Source organism: Crinia signifera, chromosome 6, assembly GCF_055691185.1.
Source record: "Crinia signifera chromosome 6, ASM5569118v1, whole genome shotgun sequence".
Classification (NCBI taxonomy): Eukaryota; Metazoa; Chordata; class Amphibia; order Anura; family Myobatrachidae; genus Crinia; species Crinia signifera.
Window position 1 is genome coordinate 256,822,595 of NC_139222.1, and position 17,135 is coordinate 256,839,729.

General features: G+C 44.9%; 1 protein-coding gene across 1 annotated transcript in view; it reads left to right on the plus strand.

Moving 5' to 3' along the window:
- Positions 1 to 17,135, plus strand: part of LOC146009767 (alpha-2-macroglobulin-like protein 1) — a 171,592-nt gene that overhangs the window by 103,641 nt on the left and 50,816 nt on the right. Inside the window, exons 19-23 of the mRNA XM_083150228.1 lie at positions 45 to 117; positions 1,633 to 1,858; positions 5,063 to 5,183; positions 14,861 to 14,982; positions 15,861 to 15,912. Coding sequence (XP_083006354.1) covers positions 45 to 117; positions 1,633 to 1,858; positions 5,063 to 5,183; positions 14,861 to 14,982; positions 15,861 to 15,912 — 594 coding nt within the window. The remainder of the gene's footprint in view (positions 1 to 44; positions 118 to 1,632; positions 1,859 to 5,062; positions 5,184 to 14,860; positions 14,983 to 15,860; positions 15,913 to 17,135) is intronic.

The following is a 17,135-nucleotide window of genomic DNA, read 5'->3' on the forward strand; positions in this document are numbered from 1 at the left end:
CTTCTGTCCCATTCATCTTCTGCAAATCACTTTCACTAAAATAGATCAAGAACGGAAGAAGCATTTCACAAGAACATACTTTCCAGACACCTGGTTGTTTGACTTAGTTTCTGTGGGGTAAGTGTTTCCCTGATCTGTCATTTTTGGAGGATGCTGTACATATTATTTAAGCTAACATGAGAAGCAAATTAACCCTGATTTATTGCTGTCTAATCTAAACTCCCCACTTCCCTTCTCTTTTACTCTTATAAGATCTCATCAAGTTCACCAACCCCTCCACAACTTCCCGGAATATTTCCAGTGTATTGTCCTTGTATTGTCCTGGTCTTTGTCTTGTCTTTGATGTGTCTTATTCATAGAGAAGTATTGTGATATTAGTATATCGGCCCATAATGGGGTAATAATGTTTGGATACACCTGGAAAAAGGGTGAGAAGTAACATTAGTTAGTTGTAACTAACCGGATGCATAATACAACTGAGAAGAGGGTTATACTGTAGCTAGTGTATTAAAATAAATAGTACTTTATCACCCTAATTCCTTTCTTTCTCTCTATCTTGATGTTATAGAGAAGTTGAAACACGTATCCAATTTCAAATTTATTTATATTTTGATTGCTCGATATACGTTGATATGTTATGCTGAATATCTCTGTATACTTGTCCTGATTTTTTTTTGTTTATGTAAAAATTCTGAAAAAAAGATAAAAAAAAAAAAACATGAGAAGCAAATAAGTTTCTACTTACATAATTATTCTTAGAATCTAAAATGACAAAATTGGCACACGTTGCATTATGGTTATTCGGTGTCAGTTGTCTAAGATCACCATGGAATTGCCCATAACTGTACATGATCTACAGTATAGAAAACATACTGTACACCGGTGCCCAACACAAAGAGCAAATTGCCATACTCTATGACCTTTTGTGTGTATGAAAATAAGAGATGATGCTGTTTCAAACTTCTCACTGGGTCGGCAATGTAATGATTGCAGGTGCTGCTGTTCCACCAACCTGATGTGCCAATTGGCGGACAGTGATGATCAGTGATCCGTCGGTGGATCAGGAATATTTAGCATGTTAAAAAGTCAGATTTCTACGATCCCCAACAGGATTGGGGAATCCGGCTTTTTATGCATGTTTATTATCCCCTGGGTACGGTCAGGGGATTGCCCAATACACAAGGCATATGGGCCCCTTAAGATTCAAAATCGAAAGTTACCTTGGAGTGCCTCTGTCATCCTATGCCATATGGACAACCAATAAGGCCACATCTGTATGCTCAGCATCAGGGCCAGATTAACAATGGGGCAGATAGAGCTGATGGTGTTTGCCCATCATCAGGCAAACACCAATTGGCCGCATGGCTGGCCATAAATTATAAATCTAAAAATTATTTTTTACTCAATTATGCAATTTCTGTTCTTTTAAGCATTTAGTGAGTCACTGTGGCTTATAGTGTATGGGTACTACTTACCTACATGCCATTGGCCTCCCCTCCTCCACTTATCATAATAGACCCTTGAACATTTTCTGCTCCAGGCCCATGAGGCCCTTTATCCAGCCCTGCTCAGCATTATTTTTTGCTTGTAAAGCACAATACCTAATTGTAGTACTATAATCCTATGTTACAGCCCAGAGGGACACACAGAGCTGAACTTGACTACCCCAGATACTATCACTAAGTGGGTAACTGATGCCGTCTGCCTGGGAAAGTCTGGATTGGATGAGATAAGGGATGTTGTGCTCACCACCTTCCAACCATACTTCATTGACCTGATCTTACCCTACTTTGTGGTACAAGGGGAGACATTTACAATCAAAGCCCTGGTCTTCAGCTATGAGAAGAAATGTATGCTGGTAAGTACAGTCAGATTTGCCGATCCAAAGCAATGAATTATGTAAAATTTGCATACTGCAAAAAACTGGTTAAAAAATAATCTACCATTTAAATCTGATACAGTAAATGTGTTAGGACTATGGAGGGTATCACCCAACCTAACCCCTAACTCTGTTGCCTCTCCTCGTGGTTGTCGGGCTCGTGCAGTGTTAGTCTTCACCTATAACAACTGTGTTCGAAGGAGCTGGTTATGCCAGCTCCAACCTTAATGTTGCCAGGCCTTATGTGAGACAACGTGTCCGCAAAGGCGAGGAGAGTGCAAGAGGAAAGCTGACTAAAGAGACACACAGGATGGGGTACCCCCAGAGTCTACAAAAATGTGGGTGCAACAATGCACTAAGGTGGTAAATAACAAATACAAGCCCAGACTACTGCACAAAGAAGGAATGGCCCCTAGAGGGCAATCAGACCCTCAGTGTGAGCTGCTGCAACAATGCAGAGATGGTACCGTACAAAACAATAATAATAGAAGCAGCTGCAGGGAGAAGCCCCTGACTTATCTGGAATGATGGTATTACAGCAGACAGATCTCAGAAAGCTGCAGCGCAGACAGGCAGGACTGCTGACTGGGACCAGGAACATCGGCACCGTAGCACAAGCCAGGCTTGGGGTTCAGGACGCTCGGCAGGAGTGCTTGCTAGAGTACACAGGGCATTATCCGGGCTATTACAGCAGTGCCGTCTTTCCCATTGGGCACGATGGGCAGTTGCCCAGGGGCCCAGCCCAATGGGAAATATGGCGGCCGGGTGGCAGGTATCCGATCATCCTAACTGGGGGATCAGGGCGGCAAATTGCTATTTGCTGGCGGGGTGGGAAGCGCTGTTGAATTTGAAAAGACTGGGCAGACACTGATTGGCTGATTTCAGCCAATCAGCATCCAGCCAGTCTTTTCAAATGCAGCATCGCTTCCGTCCCCACCAGCAAATAGCGCTACAAGCTCCCAGCTGCCGCTGCCCGAATCCCCGCTACTGGCTTACCCACCCACCTACCTATGTGCAGCAGCCGGGATCCAGGCAGTGGTGACTGGGAGCATATAGCACTATATGCCGGCACTGCAGATGGGGTACACCCTGCAGGCGGGGCTGGTACCCAGCAGCAGCAGCCGGATACGTTGTATCACTGACCAGCGATCGCACACAGCCACCGCCTGATCTGTCACTGCGGACCCAGCAGCTGGTGCTTCACCCCCGGATGATGACCGAAAGCTGACTGACTGGCTGCCACTGCTGCACAGAGCCAGAGGTGAGAGTTGTGGAGGTGACTGAGGGCTCTTGGGCAAACTAATTCACGACGAGGTGGTGGTGGGGGGGGGGTACAGGGAATTGGTTTGCCCATGGGCCCTTACTAATATTAAGAAGGCCCTGTAATACATAACTAGACAAAGCTCAGGACTAAGGCTAACAAGCAGCTAGGACAGAACTCTGACTAGACTTAAACAGAACTATAACTGGCAGGGTCTGCTTGCTGAGCACCTAACTAAATAACCTTGCATGCAGCCACACCCAAAAAGTAGGGTATGCATGAAACCGAGGGAGCTGGATCCACAAAACCCGGTGTACAGATCCAGGGAAAACAGACAAGCTACAAACAGAATATATAAACTGCATATTTACACAGATCCACTGGAGGCAGATCGGAACAAAATGACTTATTTTCTTTGGGCTTATCTTTGGGTCACTAAGAAAATCTAAATGATATTTAACAATGACACTTAAAAATAATATTTTATAAACGAGCACAATACACATTTATAAATGTCACACAAATGGCCAGAATCCTTAGTTGCGTCTAACAAGAAGGACTGGCGCGACTGTGGCAATAGTGTAAGACAGCGGTTCACAACCTTTTTACTCTCCCGTACCCTTTGATTAGGATTTTCATTTATGAGTACACCCACCCTCCTCTCAATTTGAAATATCCACAGTACTTGCCAGTGGAGTGGAAGTAAGCGGTATGTGTGTCCTTATATTATTATGAGTAGCGGAGGAATAGTGTGCAGTTAGGAATCAGGTCCCTCTGTGTCTGGACGCTGGCTGAGTTCTGTCTCCGGCGTTCCACTGCTGCCTCCACCCATGTTAGCATGGGAAGGATGAATGCTGGTGTCTGAGGGTAGCACAGGTAGCTCTCAGTGGATTGCTTGTCAGGCAAAAACACGAGGAGACGCTGATGATGCTGCAGATAGAATCAGAAGTGACACAAAGTGGTTCATCTCCATGGCAACGTAGACTTCTTTTGCTATTGGGAGACTTATTCCTCTCTTCAGCCATTACCAATATTATTTTTCAATACCCCCTACTGGTCTGCAGTGTACCCCAGTTTGTGAACCACTGGTGTAGGAGAACATATCTGTACTTCATTAGGGAGTTGGTTCAACTGTAGCTTCCTCCTAATAAATAAAAGATATGTACTCCACACTATTACCATTTGTCACACCAAACAGCTCTTGTTTGGTGCAAATGCTAATTAGCAGTCCGAATATCGAACAACTGCGTATGTGGGTGTCACCGGTTCATTTTCTGGGAGGCGTTCCCAGGCGGTTTCAAGGAGGGTCTGAGATGTCTGCTCCGGCCATGATCTGCCTGTTTTGATTGCAGCCGCTAAGTAGGTCTTGGGCTACGTACAGACTGCACCCACAGGAAAAATCATCCTTTGCTAAATGGGGCTGGGGTGATCTGAATAACCCCTAATATCACTTTGGGCAAAGTAGGGAATATTATAAGCAGAAAGACAAGTCACCAGGGGGAACAAGACGGTTCCAGCACAAAATGTTGGGAAAATCAACCAAACTTTCCCCTATATTCCAGAAACCAAGTAAGTCATTTTTAGAGTGGACACACTTTCTATTATAACAAACTTTTAAAAAATCAATTACAAGTATGGGTAGAATTAAATGTAAATATATGTATTTCTCTTTTTTTCATTATTCCTTTATTTAGTACATTATTTTGTGGACCACATTGTCTAGACCAGGCATGTCCAAACTATGGCCCTCCAGCTGTTGTGAAACTGCAAGTCCCATCATGCCTTGCCAAAGTTTTTCTATAAGGGAATTCTAAAATTTGGGCAAGGCATGCTGGGATCTGTAGTTTCACAACAGCTGGAGAACCATGCCTGGTCTTGACTATTTTCTCATCATTGCCACTTTTACTGTCTCATTATTACAGGTGGTGGCATCACTGTCTGATTCAGAGGATTTCACAACAGTCCAAAGCAAGGAGCAGGCCAGATGTGTCTGTGAAGGCCAGTCAACCTCCTTTACCTGGGATGCCACAGTCCTAAACCTAAGTAAAATATAGTTACAGTATATAAGCTTTAAAGACTTTCATTTTACAAAACTGCAAATTCCAATATATATTTGGGTACTTATTTCCTAGCACGGCGCCCGCGATTTTGATTGTATTGATCGGGTCGGAAAAATCATGTCGATCGCATTGCATGCCAACCAAATCGCAAACCCCCCACTGATGGGTGAAATGGCCCTCCATTGTTAATGCCACCCCACTATTGACGCCAACCCGAAGTGTGCGAGCGCAGCGACCCCGCGAGGGGCGGCGGTACGCATCCTCCGACCTTTTCATACCCCCACAATCCATGTCAGCATGGAGTTGATTTTATAAAGTGTGGCGAGCGCAGCAAGCCACCGAGCCCGAAGCGTGGCGAGCGCAGTGCATAACTTCACAGGTATACGCGTCCCCTCGCGGGGCTCGACACGCTTCGGGCTCAGTGGCTCGCTGCGCTCGCCACGCTTTATAAAATTAACTCCACACCGACGTGGATAGTGGGGGTATGAAAAGGTCGGAGGACGCGTACCGCCGCCCCTCCTGGGCTCGCTGCGCTCGCCACGCTTCGGGTTCGCGTCAATAGTGGGGTGGAGTTAACAATGGGGGGCCATTAACCACACTTTATAACCATATACATTGAGAAATAGGCCATATTAGCCCATTTCCCATTGTTCCCAATGTAAAATCGCGTTGATCACTTTGATCGCATCGCGGGCCATTATAATGGGCCGCAACCGACGCGATCAACGCGATTTTAACTCTAAAAATCATTTAACATTATTCTCTATGGGAAAATCGTGTTGATCGCGTTGGTCGCATCGCGGGCCATTATAATGTGCCGGGATGGACGCGATCAACGCAATTTTCTCTTTTACCGACAAATAAACTGGTGATTGACAGCAAATCGGGTCCATGCGATCAACCCGACGGGCGCCGTGCTAGGTAATAAGTGCCTATATTTGTTTACCACCATTCCCCATTCTGCTATATACCTTCTATCATAATAGATTTTAAACAATGTAAAGTTTGCATTGCACCTCGCCTGCCTGCTAACGAGCAGTAAGTAGGGAAGACATCCGATGTCCGTCAAAGTATTAGTGAGGTGATTGGCTGCGACAGTATTGCCAAGCACATCATTCCCAACCCTTCAATGACATGAAGGAGTAGCAGCTGGAAGCGTCACGTGTATAAAGATGCTGTCTGGTTCTCCTTCATGTTGGTGGCTACGAGCAGGGCTGGCAACAGAAATCTTGGGGCCCTGTTCACTGATATTTCCGGGGCCCCCCGCCCTTCGGACCCCCCCCCCCCCCCAACCACGTAATCCCAAACCGACACAACCCTCTTGTGCATGTAGAACCTACTGGACACAAGAATAAAAATAAATTAAAAAAAGAGTAGCATAATGAAAACACAACTTTAATAGAACATCCATTTAAATAGATACAAAATAATATAAATATTTTTAACAAACAATGTGATAAATAACTTTACAACATCAACATTTTTCTTTTTCTAAAGGCCACGATAAATGGGTCCTAATGCATTTAAAGTTATAAAAGTCTTCTTACTTTCAGGAAGCAAAATCTTTTATAATATCATCGAAATCAATATTCCGTGCTATTTCATGTTCAATTGACAGCAATGCTAACCCATTTAAGCGACTTTCAAGCATAGTTGCTCGCAGGTGGTTTTTTATGATGGCAAGTTTGCTGAATGCTCGCTCCCCTTCTGCAACCGTAATTGGAAGTGTGCAGAAGATTCGTAATCCAACACCTACTTCTACGAAAATGTCTTCCAACTGCAGCTTGTAAATTGCATTCAGCAGTGTAAGAGGTCCAGACACATGTTCTCCGAACGTCGCTTTGCAGATACTTTTAAGGTGTATTACTTTATTCTCCAAACTGGAAGTCAGGTCACCTGGATACTTGTCAAGCAGTGATTTGCATTGTTGACGGATTTCACCTTCACTAAGAACATGGAAATTTAGAAGTGGTGAAAACAAATTTGAGATGAGCTCCATGTGCTGAAACCGATCGGTGAGTTCTGATATAATGGAATCCATAATTAGTAAGAAGACCTCTCTCTTAAATGCAACCTCAGGAGGGGCACCACCAACTGTTTCTCTAGGCTGTTTAAGCTTTGAACGGATCTTCAAATTATTAGCAACAATTGTGGCTTCAGAGAGAATAACTTCCCATTGTTCTCTTAGGGATCTCATTTCTAAAGTTAGGTCATTTATGTTTGCAGCTGCAATTTCCAGTGTGATTGCCCTTGACTGAAGGATTACGTTTCTATCATCAAAACTTTCAAGAATCTTAACCCACATGGCTGCCATTAGAACAGCCGTAAAACTTGCAAAATATTTACGCAAACCTACTAGTTCAGAGTAAGCAGCATGGGTAAGCTCTTTCCTTTTGGTGGTAGTCAATTCATCTAAAGCTTAATAATACCGGGAAGATGTCGAGCAACTGGGCGAATTGCTTCTTTTTTAGCACTCCAACGGGTGTCACTTTGACTATGTAGAGAACATCCTGTTTTTTCAGTGATCAACCTCCACCTGTCAGGGCTGCAACTAAACAGAGCATAGAGGCGATTAACACATCCAAAAAAAGTGATTGATTCATGGCAGCATGAGGCAGCATGTACACCAACAAGATTTAGAGAATGCGCAGCGCATGGTGAATAGATCGCTGTTGGATGTTTTGCCTGAACACGTGCCTGAACACCTTTAACTCTTCCAGACATGTTACTGCCATTATCATAGCCTTGTCCTCTGCAATCAGCTATGTTTATGCCATGGTGCTGAAGTCGTCTTAATATCTCCTCTGCAATTTCCATCCCAGTTTTCTGGGAGAAATCAAAAAAATCAATAAATCTTTCTTGTATGGACCATTGCCTTGTTTCTTTATCCTTATAAATGTAGCGCAAAATCAGGACATTTTGCTCAATGTGAGCTGCGTCAGTTGTAGCATCACATATCAGCGAAAAAAAAATAGATTTGGCTCTTTCATTTAAAATAACATTTAAGACATGTTTCCCACACAATTCAATGAACTCATTTTGAGTTTCGTGTGACATATAGTGAGCTTGAAGTCGTTTACCACGGTCTTGGCTCTTTTTTACTTTAGCTAAGTGATCTTCTAGCAAATTATCATAATGAGAAACTAATTCAAGGTTGCCTAGAAAGTTACCATTATGCACATCTCCTATTTTATCTGTGGTGCCTCGGAATGCTTGACCACGTGATCCTAAGTGAATAGTGACATCGAGAAAATGTTTCAATAAACAAATCAACTTCTCTTTTTCAGATAACAGCTGTTGTTGTAGTTGACTGTCAATTGCTCTACTGTCACCCATAACAGCATGTTCAAGCGTTCTCCACTGCAAATAAAACTGCTTGTGTTCAAAACTACTCTCATGCTCTGGAAGTCTTCTGTAAAGTTTCCGCCATTGCTGTTTCTCGGGATTAAAACCTTCTTCTGTGGCAAGGGAGCTTATAGCATGTTTGGCCTGAGAAGTAGATGCAAACAGTCGGCATGGGGCACAGTATAAGGTCTTTTTTACTGGACTTGAAAACAGCCAAACTCTGGGTGACTTTTCTCTTCCGTTGGGTGTACGTGTGTGGAGCAGATAAGTGGGAAACAAGTTGCCATCGACATCTGTAGGAAGTTGCCCAACCATTTCTTTTAGTTTTTCTTCAGAGTGTAGACCAATTTGCACAATGACTTGACGATCATGGTCTGTAAGCACTTCAGGCCATTCACCTGGATCTTTTGGGTTGAATGGAATCTTCTGGCCCACATCCAGCTGCCTATTACTTGGTCCAGACATTTCTTCATCAGAAATGATAGGTACATCCCCAGACGGTATTTCCTGGATGGCTGTGGTTGAAGTTGAAGCTTCACAAGTTGCATTTAGTTCATCCTGGGAATCTAATGCAGTCTCAGGTGACTTATCTAAACGTACAGCCTCTTCATCAGACTTCTGTGTCTCCTCTTTGTCAGAAGTCGGTCTCTCATCTTCATCAATCTTTTGTCTCTCTTCATCATCAGTCTTCTGCCTCTTCTCAAAATACCTAAAAAGGACATTTTTCTTCTTAAGGTCTTCATCTCTCTTTTCATGGTCTTTCTTTTCCTTCCTTTTTTGGGCCCCAGATTTATATCGATTCATCATGAAGATGCCTACAAAACTAATATAAATGAATACAACCATATAGACAAGTGTTTCCCAACTTCTGAACTATTACGCACCTTAATAGTCCAAGCTTCAGCAAAGATGGTTCAGTAAAAATAACTAAGGTACTAATTAAGTCAACTGTGTTCAAGTATGGATAGCCTTAAAAAATGGACTGTTAGTGTGCCTTGACTCAAAGTTAGGAAACAATGACCTAAACCCTTTCTTCACTTAATCCTCCCTTGAACAGTGGTAACACTAACCTTAAAGGTGTACTGTCTCTGTATTTGGACTTCTGTTGGTTTTTGGGGGGCTTTTCTCATGTACTTTACATCAGGTTTAGCCAACCAGTAAGAAACTAAGTAAACAAACGAAATCTATAAATACCAATAGGACCATTTTATTTGTGTGTACTACATAAATACCCAAATGACCTTAAATACTCTAACGTCTTAAACTGGTACAGCACTTACTTCACTGACAAAGAGTTACACTGAGCTGCTTGATTGATCAGAACACAAGCCAATGTTTGGGGCACTGTTGAAGTGATAAAAAAAGTTATAAATAACATTTGCCTCATGCTCCGCAGATGACCCTTACACATCATAAAATTTCAACACATAGCCTTTAGAACATGCCAAGTCAATGTATTTTACTGTTTAGAACATTTTGTTACAAATCGAGACACACATACCCAATAACTGTTATAGCATTACTCGTGTACTGGAGTATCAGAGCATAAATAGCATACGCAAAACGTTACAATTTATTATTTATTTATAAATTAACAGTTTCTTATATAGCACAGCAAATTCCATAGCATTTTAAAATTGGAAACAGTGATAAAACAAACTGGGTATTTACAGACACTTATAAAGGTAGGAGAGTCCTGCTCGCAAGCTCACACTCTATAGAGAAATAGGCTTTGACACACAAGGATAGGTGTTAAATATTAACCAATGGCCAGGAAATCATGGAAGACTCCTGTAGTGCTGTGGTTCCCAAACTGTGTGCCGTGACATCCTGGGGTGCCACCCTCAGGACACTTTCAGGGGTGCCTTGGTTTGGTGGATGATGGATCAGGACCAATTCTAATTATTTATGATCAGTGTAATGGTCAAAACCTCTTACAGAGTTATTTTATTTTAGATCAGGTGGAGTGGACGCTTGCCACGCTTTGGTCACGGTGGCTCACTTCGCTTGTCACACATTTATTTCCCACTGTAGACCAACGTGGACCCAGTGTATCATGGAAAGGTCCTCTCTGCAAAGGGGCTTTAGCTGCTATCTTAATGTTCCAGAACCATATGCCACAATACCAGGTCAGAGCTTTGTGATTATGGCCAGGAGAGTCCATTATTTATTATTTATTACCAGTTTCTTATATAGCGCACACATATTCCGCAGCGCTTTACAGAGTATAGTTGAACATTCACATCAGTCCCGGCCCCAGTGGAGCTTACAACCTATATTCCCTACCATGTACACGCACACAGACATTCTAGGATTAATTTTGTTGGAAGCCAATTGTCCTACCAGTATATTTTTGGATTGTGGTAGGAAACCAGAGTACCCGTAGTAAACCCACTCAAACATGGGGAGAATATACAAACTCTGCACAGTTAGTAATGCTAACCATGATTACACCATGCATGCCCGATCAGTCCGCCAGAGCCCTTTGCACTTCAATGGCTCTTTACCCTAGCCAAAATGGCAGAGCCACATAATTCCCTTTCATAAACACCAGGGAGTCAGAGACCCTCATGTTCAGCACTGCAGTAAAACATCCCCTTTTCCTGTATGACAATAATTAAAATAATAAGGAGCTCTAGGGGTATTATGTGCATCAGTAAGAGTGTGCAATAGAAAAATTGGTTAAATACAATGTTTACACTCCTTTGGAGTGGTGGAGTCCCCCGCTGGAAAACCTTACTGTCCCTACCTTCTGGGAGCCTGGCTCGGCGGCTGTTTGTACTTTAGACACAGTTTCTGGTGTGTAGTCCCGCTACTACAAGCAGCTGAAGAAGGAGACCAGATGACAACTGAACATACCTCCCTGCCGCACACGGGAATACAGACCGGAAGCCATGAGTGAAGTACAAACAGCCGCCGAGCTGTGCCGCAGCCAGGGACCCAGAAGGTTTTCCAACATAATACCCCAAACACTCCTTTTATTATTTTAATCTAGTTTCCTGAAAACAGCACATTTCCAAAAATCTTACTATTTATTTGATATGGTCAAAGTGAGACAATTTGTTATGAAGAGACATGTATATACTAATGTGCTCTCCTGTAAGCATTTCTGTGCACCTAAATGGTATATTCTTATACAATATTCCACACAATTTATGACACTTAATTTGAGCCTTATTATACCTCTCAACTTTGGCCGCCAGGCAATCAGGACTTGCCGTGTCTGAGACGTGACTATGGCTGAAAAATGGATAAGGTATCCAGTGGGTCGTGTATTGGGAGGGAGGCTTTGGTGGGGGAGCATGGCCTGGCTCTGCAGGTCCCCGTTTTTTGTAATTTCGGGGGTGCCGTCACTGACCATCGAATGATGTGGTGCGTGCACGTATATATAAGTGACTTTTAAGTTACTTACATATGCGTGCATGCTGGCGTGGATATGGGTGGGCAGCTGACATCGGGTGATGTCAGCTACTCGCCCCCCCGCACACGCGTCACTGCCTCATTACCATGAGAACACCCAGCGTTCTCATGGGAACGCCCATGGAATGCTGGATGTTCCCATATGGTAATGGGGCAGCCCGGCAGACCCGCTCATCTCTGCCCCTCGCACGCCGCAATGGGTGCGTGCACCCAGCGAACCGAAAGTTCACCGTGGGTACACGCACCCTACGTCTGCACATACGCAGAAACGCGCAACATCGCCCCTCCGTGCAAATGCACAGTGGGCCGAATAGATATGAATAACCCCCAAAATCTGAATAATTGCTCTGCTAAATCAAAGAAACTTATTTTAAAGTTATTGCTCCCAAGGCTTGGCATGGCAGTGTGCAGTGCTGCTAGTGGTGTTTCTAAGTCTTATTTTTTTAATTGGAGCAATAGCAATAAAGATCCCCTGGCTGGGACCCAAACAAACACAGCAATATTTCAAGTGCTTTGTATCCAAAGATTTGCAGCCATTTATAACTTAAACCAGCCAGGGGATCTTTATTGCTATTGCTCCAATTTAAAAAAATAAGACTTAAGGCCCCCATACACTAGCCGATTTTGGTCAGATTTCAGCCAGATCAGTCGGATCTGGCCGAAATCGGACCAAAATCGGCTAGTTTTGATGTCCCCTCAGATCCGATGCGCGGTCCCGTGCACATCGGATCTGCGTCGGGTGGTCGGACCTGCTGCACGTCCGACCACCCGACTTGGGACCTAGTGGGGCGGCGAGGCGGTAGAGGGAGCAGAGGGGGCTGGGGACGCTGCGGGGACACAGGCGGCATAGAGCCGCGCAGGGGGAGCCGGGAGCTGTCAGTATTGAATAAAAAAAAAAAGCCCATACAATGCATGGGCGGCCTGTGATTGGCTGAGCGCTCTCTCAGCCAGTCAGCAATTGGCTGAGAGAGCGCTCATCCAATCACAGGCTGCCCATTCATTGTATGGGCTTTTTTTTTTTATTCAATACTGACAGCTCCCGGCTCCCCCTGCGCGGCTCTATGCCGCCTGTGTCCCCCGCAGCGTTACCAGCAGCGGGGGACACAGACGCTGTCCCCGCAGCGTCCCCAGCAGCGGGGGACACAGACGCTGTCCCCGCAGCGTCCCCAGCAGCGGGGGACACAGACGCTGTCCCCGCAGCGTCCCCAGCAGCGGGGGACACAGACGCTGTCCCCGCAGCGTCCCCCCCCCCTGCTCCCCGGGTTTTTTACATGTGATAAATCAAGACGATTTATCACATGTAAAAAATGGCACATCAAGTGCCAATCTAATCAAGCTCCCCCGGGGAGCAGCCGGGGAAGCTCAGGGGCGACTTGTCCTAAGGACAAGTCGCCCTAGTGTACGGGGGCCTTTAGAAACACCACTAGTCTAGCAGCACTGCACACTGCCATGCGGCCATGATGCCATTATGAGCTCCAGGCTCCTTGCCTCCTTCCCTCCACTAGTCTCCTTACCTGGCTATTTTGAGGATCATCCAGGGGGGGGGGTCTTTTATTCAAAACGTGCTTCTGGGAGACTGGGACTGGCACAGGAGGACGAGGACCCGATTAAAGCAGGCAGCGGGGCAGACCAGTAAAATCCTGGGCATCCAGATTCCACCACCGACGTGCCCTGCCCAGTGACCTCACACTGACCGTCATCACAGACAGTCAGTGCGGAACGCAGAGCAACTATGCCACACATGCGCAGTCAGGTCAGCGGTGCGCAGTGCAGCATAGTAGAGTGCAGACAGCCGACTCAGGCTCAGCCTCCGAGCGCTGAGCCGGCTGACTGCGACACCGACGGCAGCCGGCAGGACCTGGGCTGGCTGGCTGGCGCCGGTCGGGCGGAGACGGAGTGAGTGACAACAGTCTGTCACTCACTCACAACAAGTTGTCACAACAAGCACCGCTGCGGGAGATACCCGGCGGCGCGCACGGTACGGTACCGGCGGCCGCGGCGCAGCAGCGCTGCATAGATCAGCCTGCCCTGCACAACACATATACGGCTACGGGGGTGACAACACAGACGGGCCCTGGCCGGGCCCTGGGGCCCCTCACACATGTCCCCTTTGACCCCCTCTGTCGCCGGCCCTGCCAGGAGCACCATGTCGGTGGCCAGGAGCATCATGTCGGTGGCCAGGAGCATCATGTCGGTGGCCAGGAGCACCATGTCGGTGGCCAGGAGAACTATGTTGGTGGCCAGTAGCACCATGTAGGTGGTCAGTAGCACCATGTCGGTGGCCAGTAGCACCATGTTGGTGGCCACGAGCACTATTTTGGTGGCATGAGCACCATGTCAGTGGAAAGAGCACCATGTTGGTGGCAGGAACACCATGGCAGTGACAGGAACACCATGTCAGTGGAAAGAGCACCATGTTGGTGGCAGGAACACCATGGCAGTGAACTAAATTTGGTAACTAAATAGCTCAGTGTTTAACAGCAAGATATTTATTCAGTGTTCTGATATAGATATAGTAATAGATACCCATTAACTATTGAGGCCCTAGGTAATAATCTCTTATAGTTCTGCTTGAAACTTGTGCTTCCCTTTATTACTTGTAGTGTGCTCTATGGTGCAGAAATGATCAAACTATGAACCATATAAAAGAAAGATATTTATTTATTGTATCAGTTGTCAGGATCCCCTATTGTATCTAATTATTGGACGCATAAAACATCTACAGTGTGCAATCATCATTATTAATAGGAATTAATAGATATATATGTCTAGTGTCCGTGTCACTCCAAATCACTGCCATCTGTTGGCAGCAAGCAAAACTACATCTACTAGCTTTCGAAGCATTAGAGCGGGCTTACTAGTACTGCATAATGTTGCTCTATATCTGCTTTTCAGAGAACCTAAAGATCCATGTAAGTAGTGGATCTCTTCAGTTGGAAGCAGAATGCACTGCAGATCCACTTCTGTTGGGAAAGGATCACAGAGAAGACTCTATTGAGAAAACTGTTGTCATTAAGGTAAAAGGTGAAAGGTCATATAACATTAATGGTCACCTGATACTATAATGAAAGTTGCTACAGTATATGATAAATGTCTCACAGTTATCCAAATTTTGTTATGTTACAGCGTTATTCCAAAATGGAATAATTATTTTTTTTTTACTCAATATTCTACACACAAAATATTTATTTGGAGTCGTTCCGCCCTAAGCCTACTCAATTGGCCAATTGCCCAGTGGACCAATTGTCCAGGCCCCAACTCACCTAACTCAGCACCACAACAGGCTTGGCAACATGGTCCTCACCGAATGATTCACGTATTGTACTAGTGTCTCGCCCAGAGAGGGCACCTCATGGAAGCTGCGCTACAAATCTCAGCCGGCAAAGAAAATAAACATAAATGGGGCAGGAGGGCAGGGAAACAAAGGAAAAAGAGGCCTGTCATTATGCTGACTAGCTCTTACCAACCTCTGACTCCCCCCTACCCTAAGCACACTTCTCTTTTGCAGAGACCATGCGCTTCACAGCGCCGGCTCCCCCAAGCCACCGCTTGGGCTGCAGTGCCACTGGTACGCCAATGACTATCACTGCCTACTGATGACTAAAATACCTGTTCACTACAGGTCGGATGTGCAAGCAGGTCTGATCTCCGAATAAAATGTGCACAGGACGGGGCATCGGATCAGATCACTTTTCACCCAATTTCTCAGCCCATTCCCTTATAATCGGGTGAAGCTGTCCAAATCGGACAAGTGAATGGCCAGTTTTTTCATTGGTCTATAATATGCAAATACATATAAAGTGTACATGTATTTGAAAACTCACTGTGATTATCCTTATCTATGTCCAACTGTTTCCATCTAAAATATTTTATTTGAACTTTTTGATTTCTGTAGGCTAGAGGACATGAAGAACAAAAGACAGAGACCTTCCTTATCTTCCCAGGAGGTGAGATAAAAATGCAGGTCAAGGATAAAAGATGGTATTACTGTATATGTTAGAAGAACCTGCTGTATATTTTTTATATATAACTTTTTATTAAAGCATCACATTCAGTGGCGTAACAATAGGCCCGCAGACCCCGCAATGCGATCATAAAATGTCCGCCCCCATACAGCAGACAGTTCTCTAAAACTGTCTGCTGTATGGGGGCAGACATTTTGTGATGGTCCATTTTCATACCAGCAGAAGCCAGAGCAGGAGGTGAGCCGGGACCGCAGACAAAATCTGCAGGTCTCGGCCGCAGCACAGCGGAGCAGCGGAGGGTAAAGCACGGGGGCATGGGCGGTGGCGGCAGCATGGGGTGATGGTGGGGTTTGTTATATTTACTGGGGGGGAGCGCTGCCGAAATTCGTTGGGGGCGCAATTTTCATAGTTACGACACTGATCACATTGCAAAGTTACAATCACAATTGTTTGTTCGGTACAATAAAAGAAAAATGTACAATTTTATCAGGAATCAAATACAGAAGGCACAAGATATATATATATATATATATATATATATATATATATATATATATATATATATATATATATATATATATATATATATATATATATATATATATATATATGGAACAGGCGTGGACCCCTGCGCTCGGTGTGTGTCAGATAAATAACCAGAACAAAATTCCCCAATAGATAATAATGAGGGAAAAACTGAGCACCAAAGTCAATGTGTCGACCTGCAGCTGCTTCTCTCTATATGATGTAGTCTCTGGAATCCACAGAGAGATGGAGATCTAGAAGGAGGCAGAGAGAAGGCGCTTCATGGTGCAGTATTGCAAGTAAATGATTTTATTGGACAATAAAAATCCTGGTACAGGTCAAAGTGAACTCGTACCATAAATAAAAGCACTGTGGGCTGGATACCACAAGGTTTAAAAGTAGCCAAAGGCTAGACTGCTCACGCTTAGGTGCTGGAACGTGGAACCACCGAAATCACCGCTATGCTGGTTTGCAGGGAGGCGTGTAGGGGTCACCAGGGTCCAGACATCAGCTGTGAGGTGCAGTAGGAGCGTCGTAGGCCACGCCCTGACGCGTTTCGTCGTGTAGACTTCGTCAGAGGGCGTGGCTACTACAAACGCTCTATGGGTTTATATAGGCCCAAACCTAATGAACAGATTGAGACCTATTAGCTGTAATTGGCTGCCAGGAATTAAGTGGGC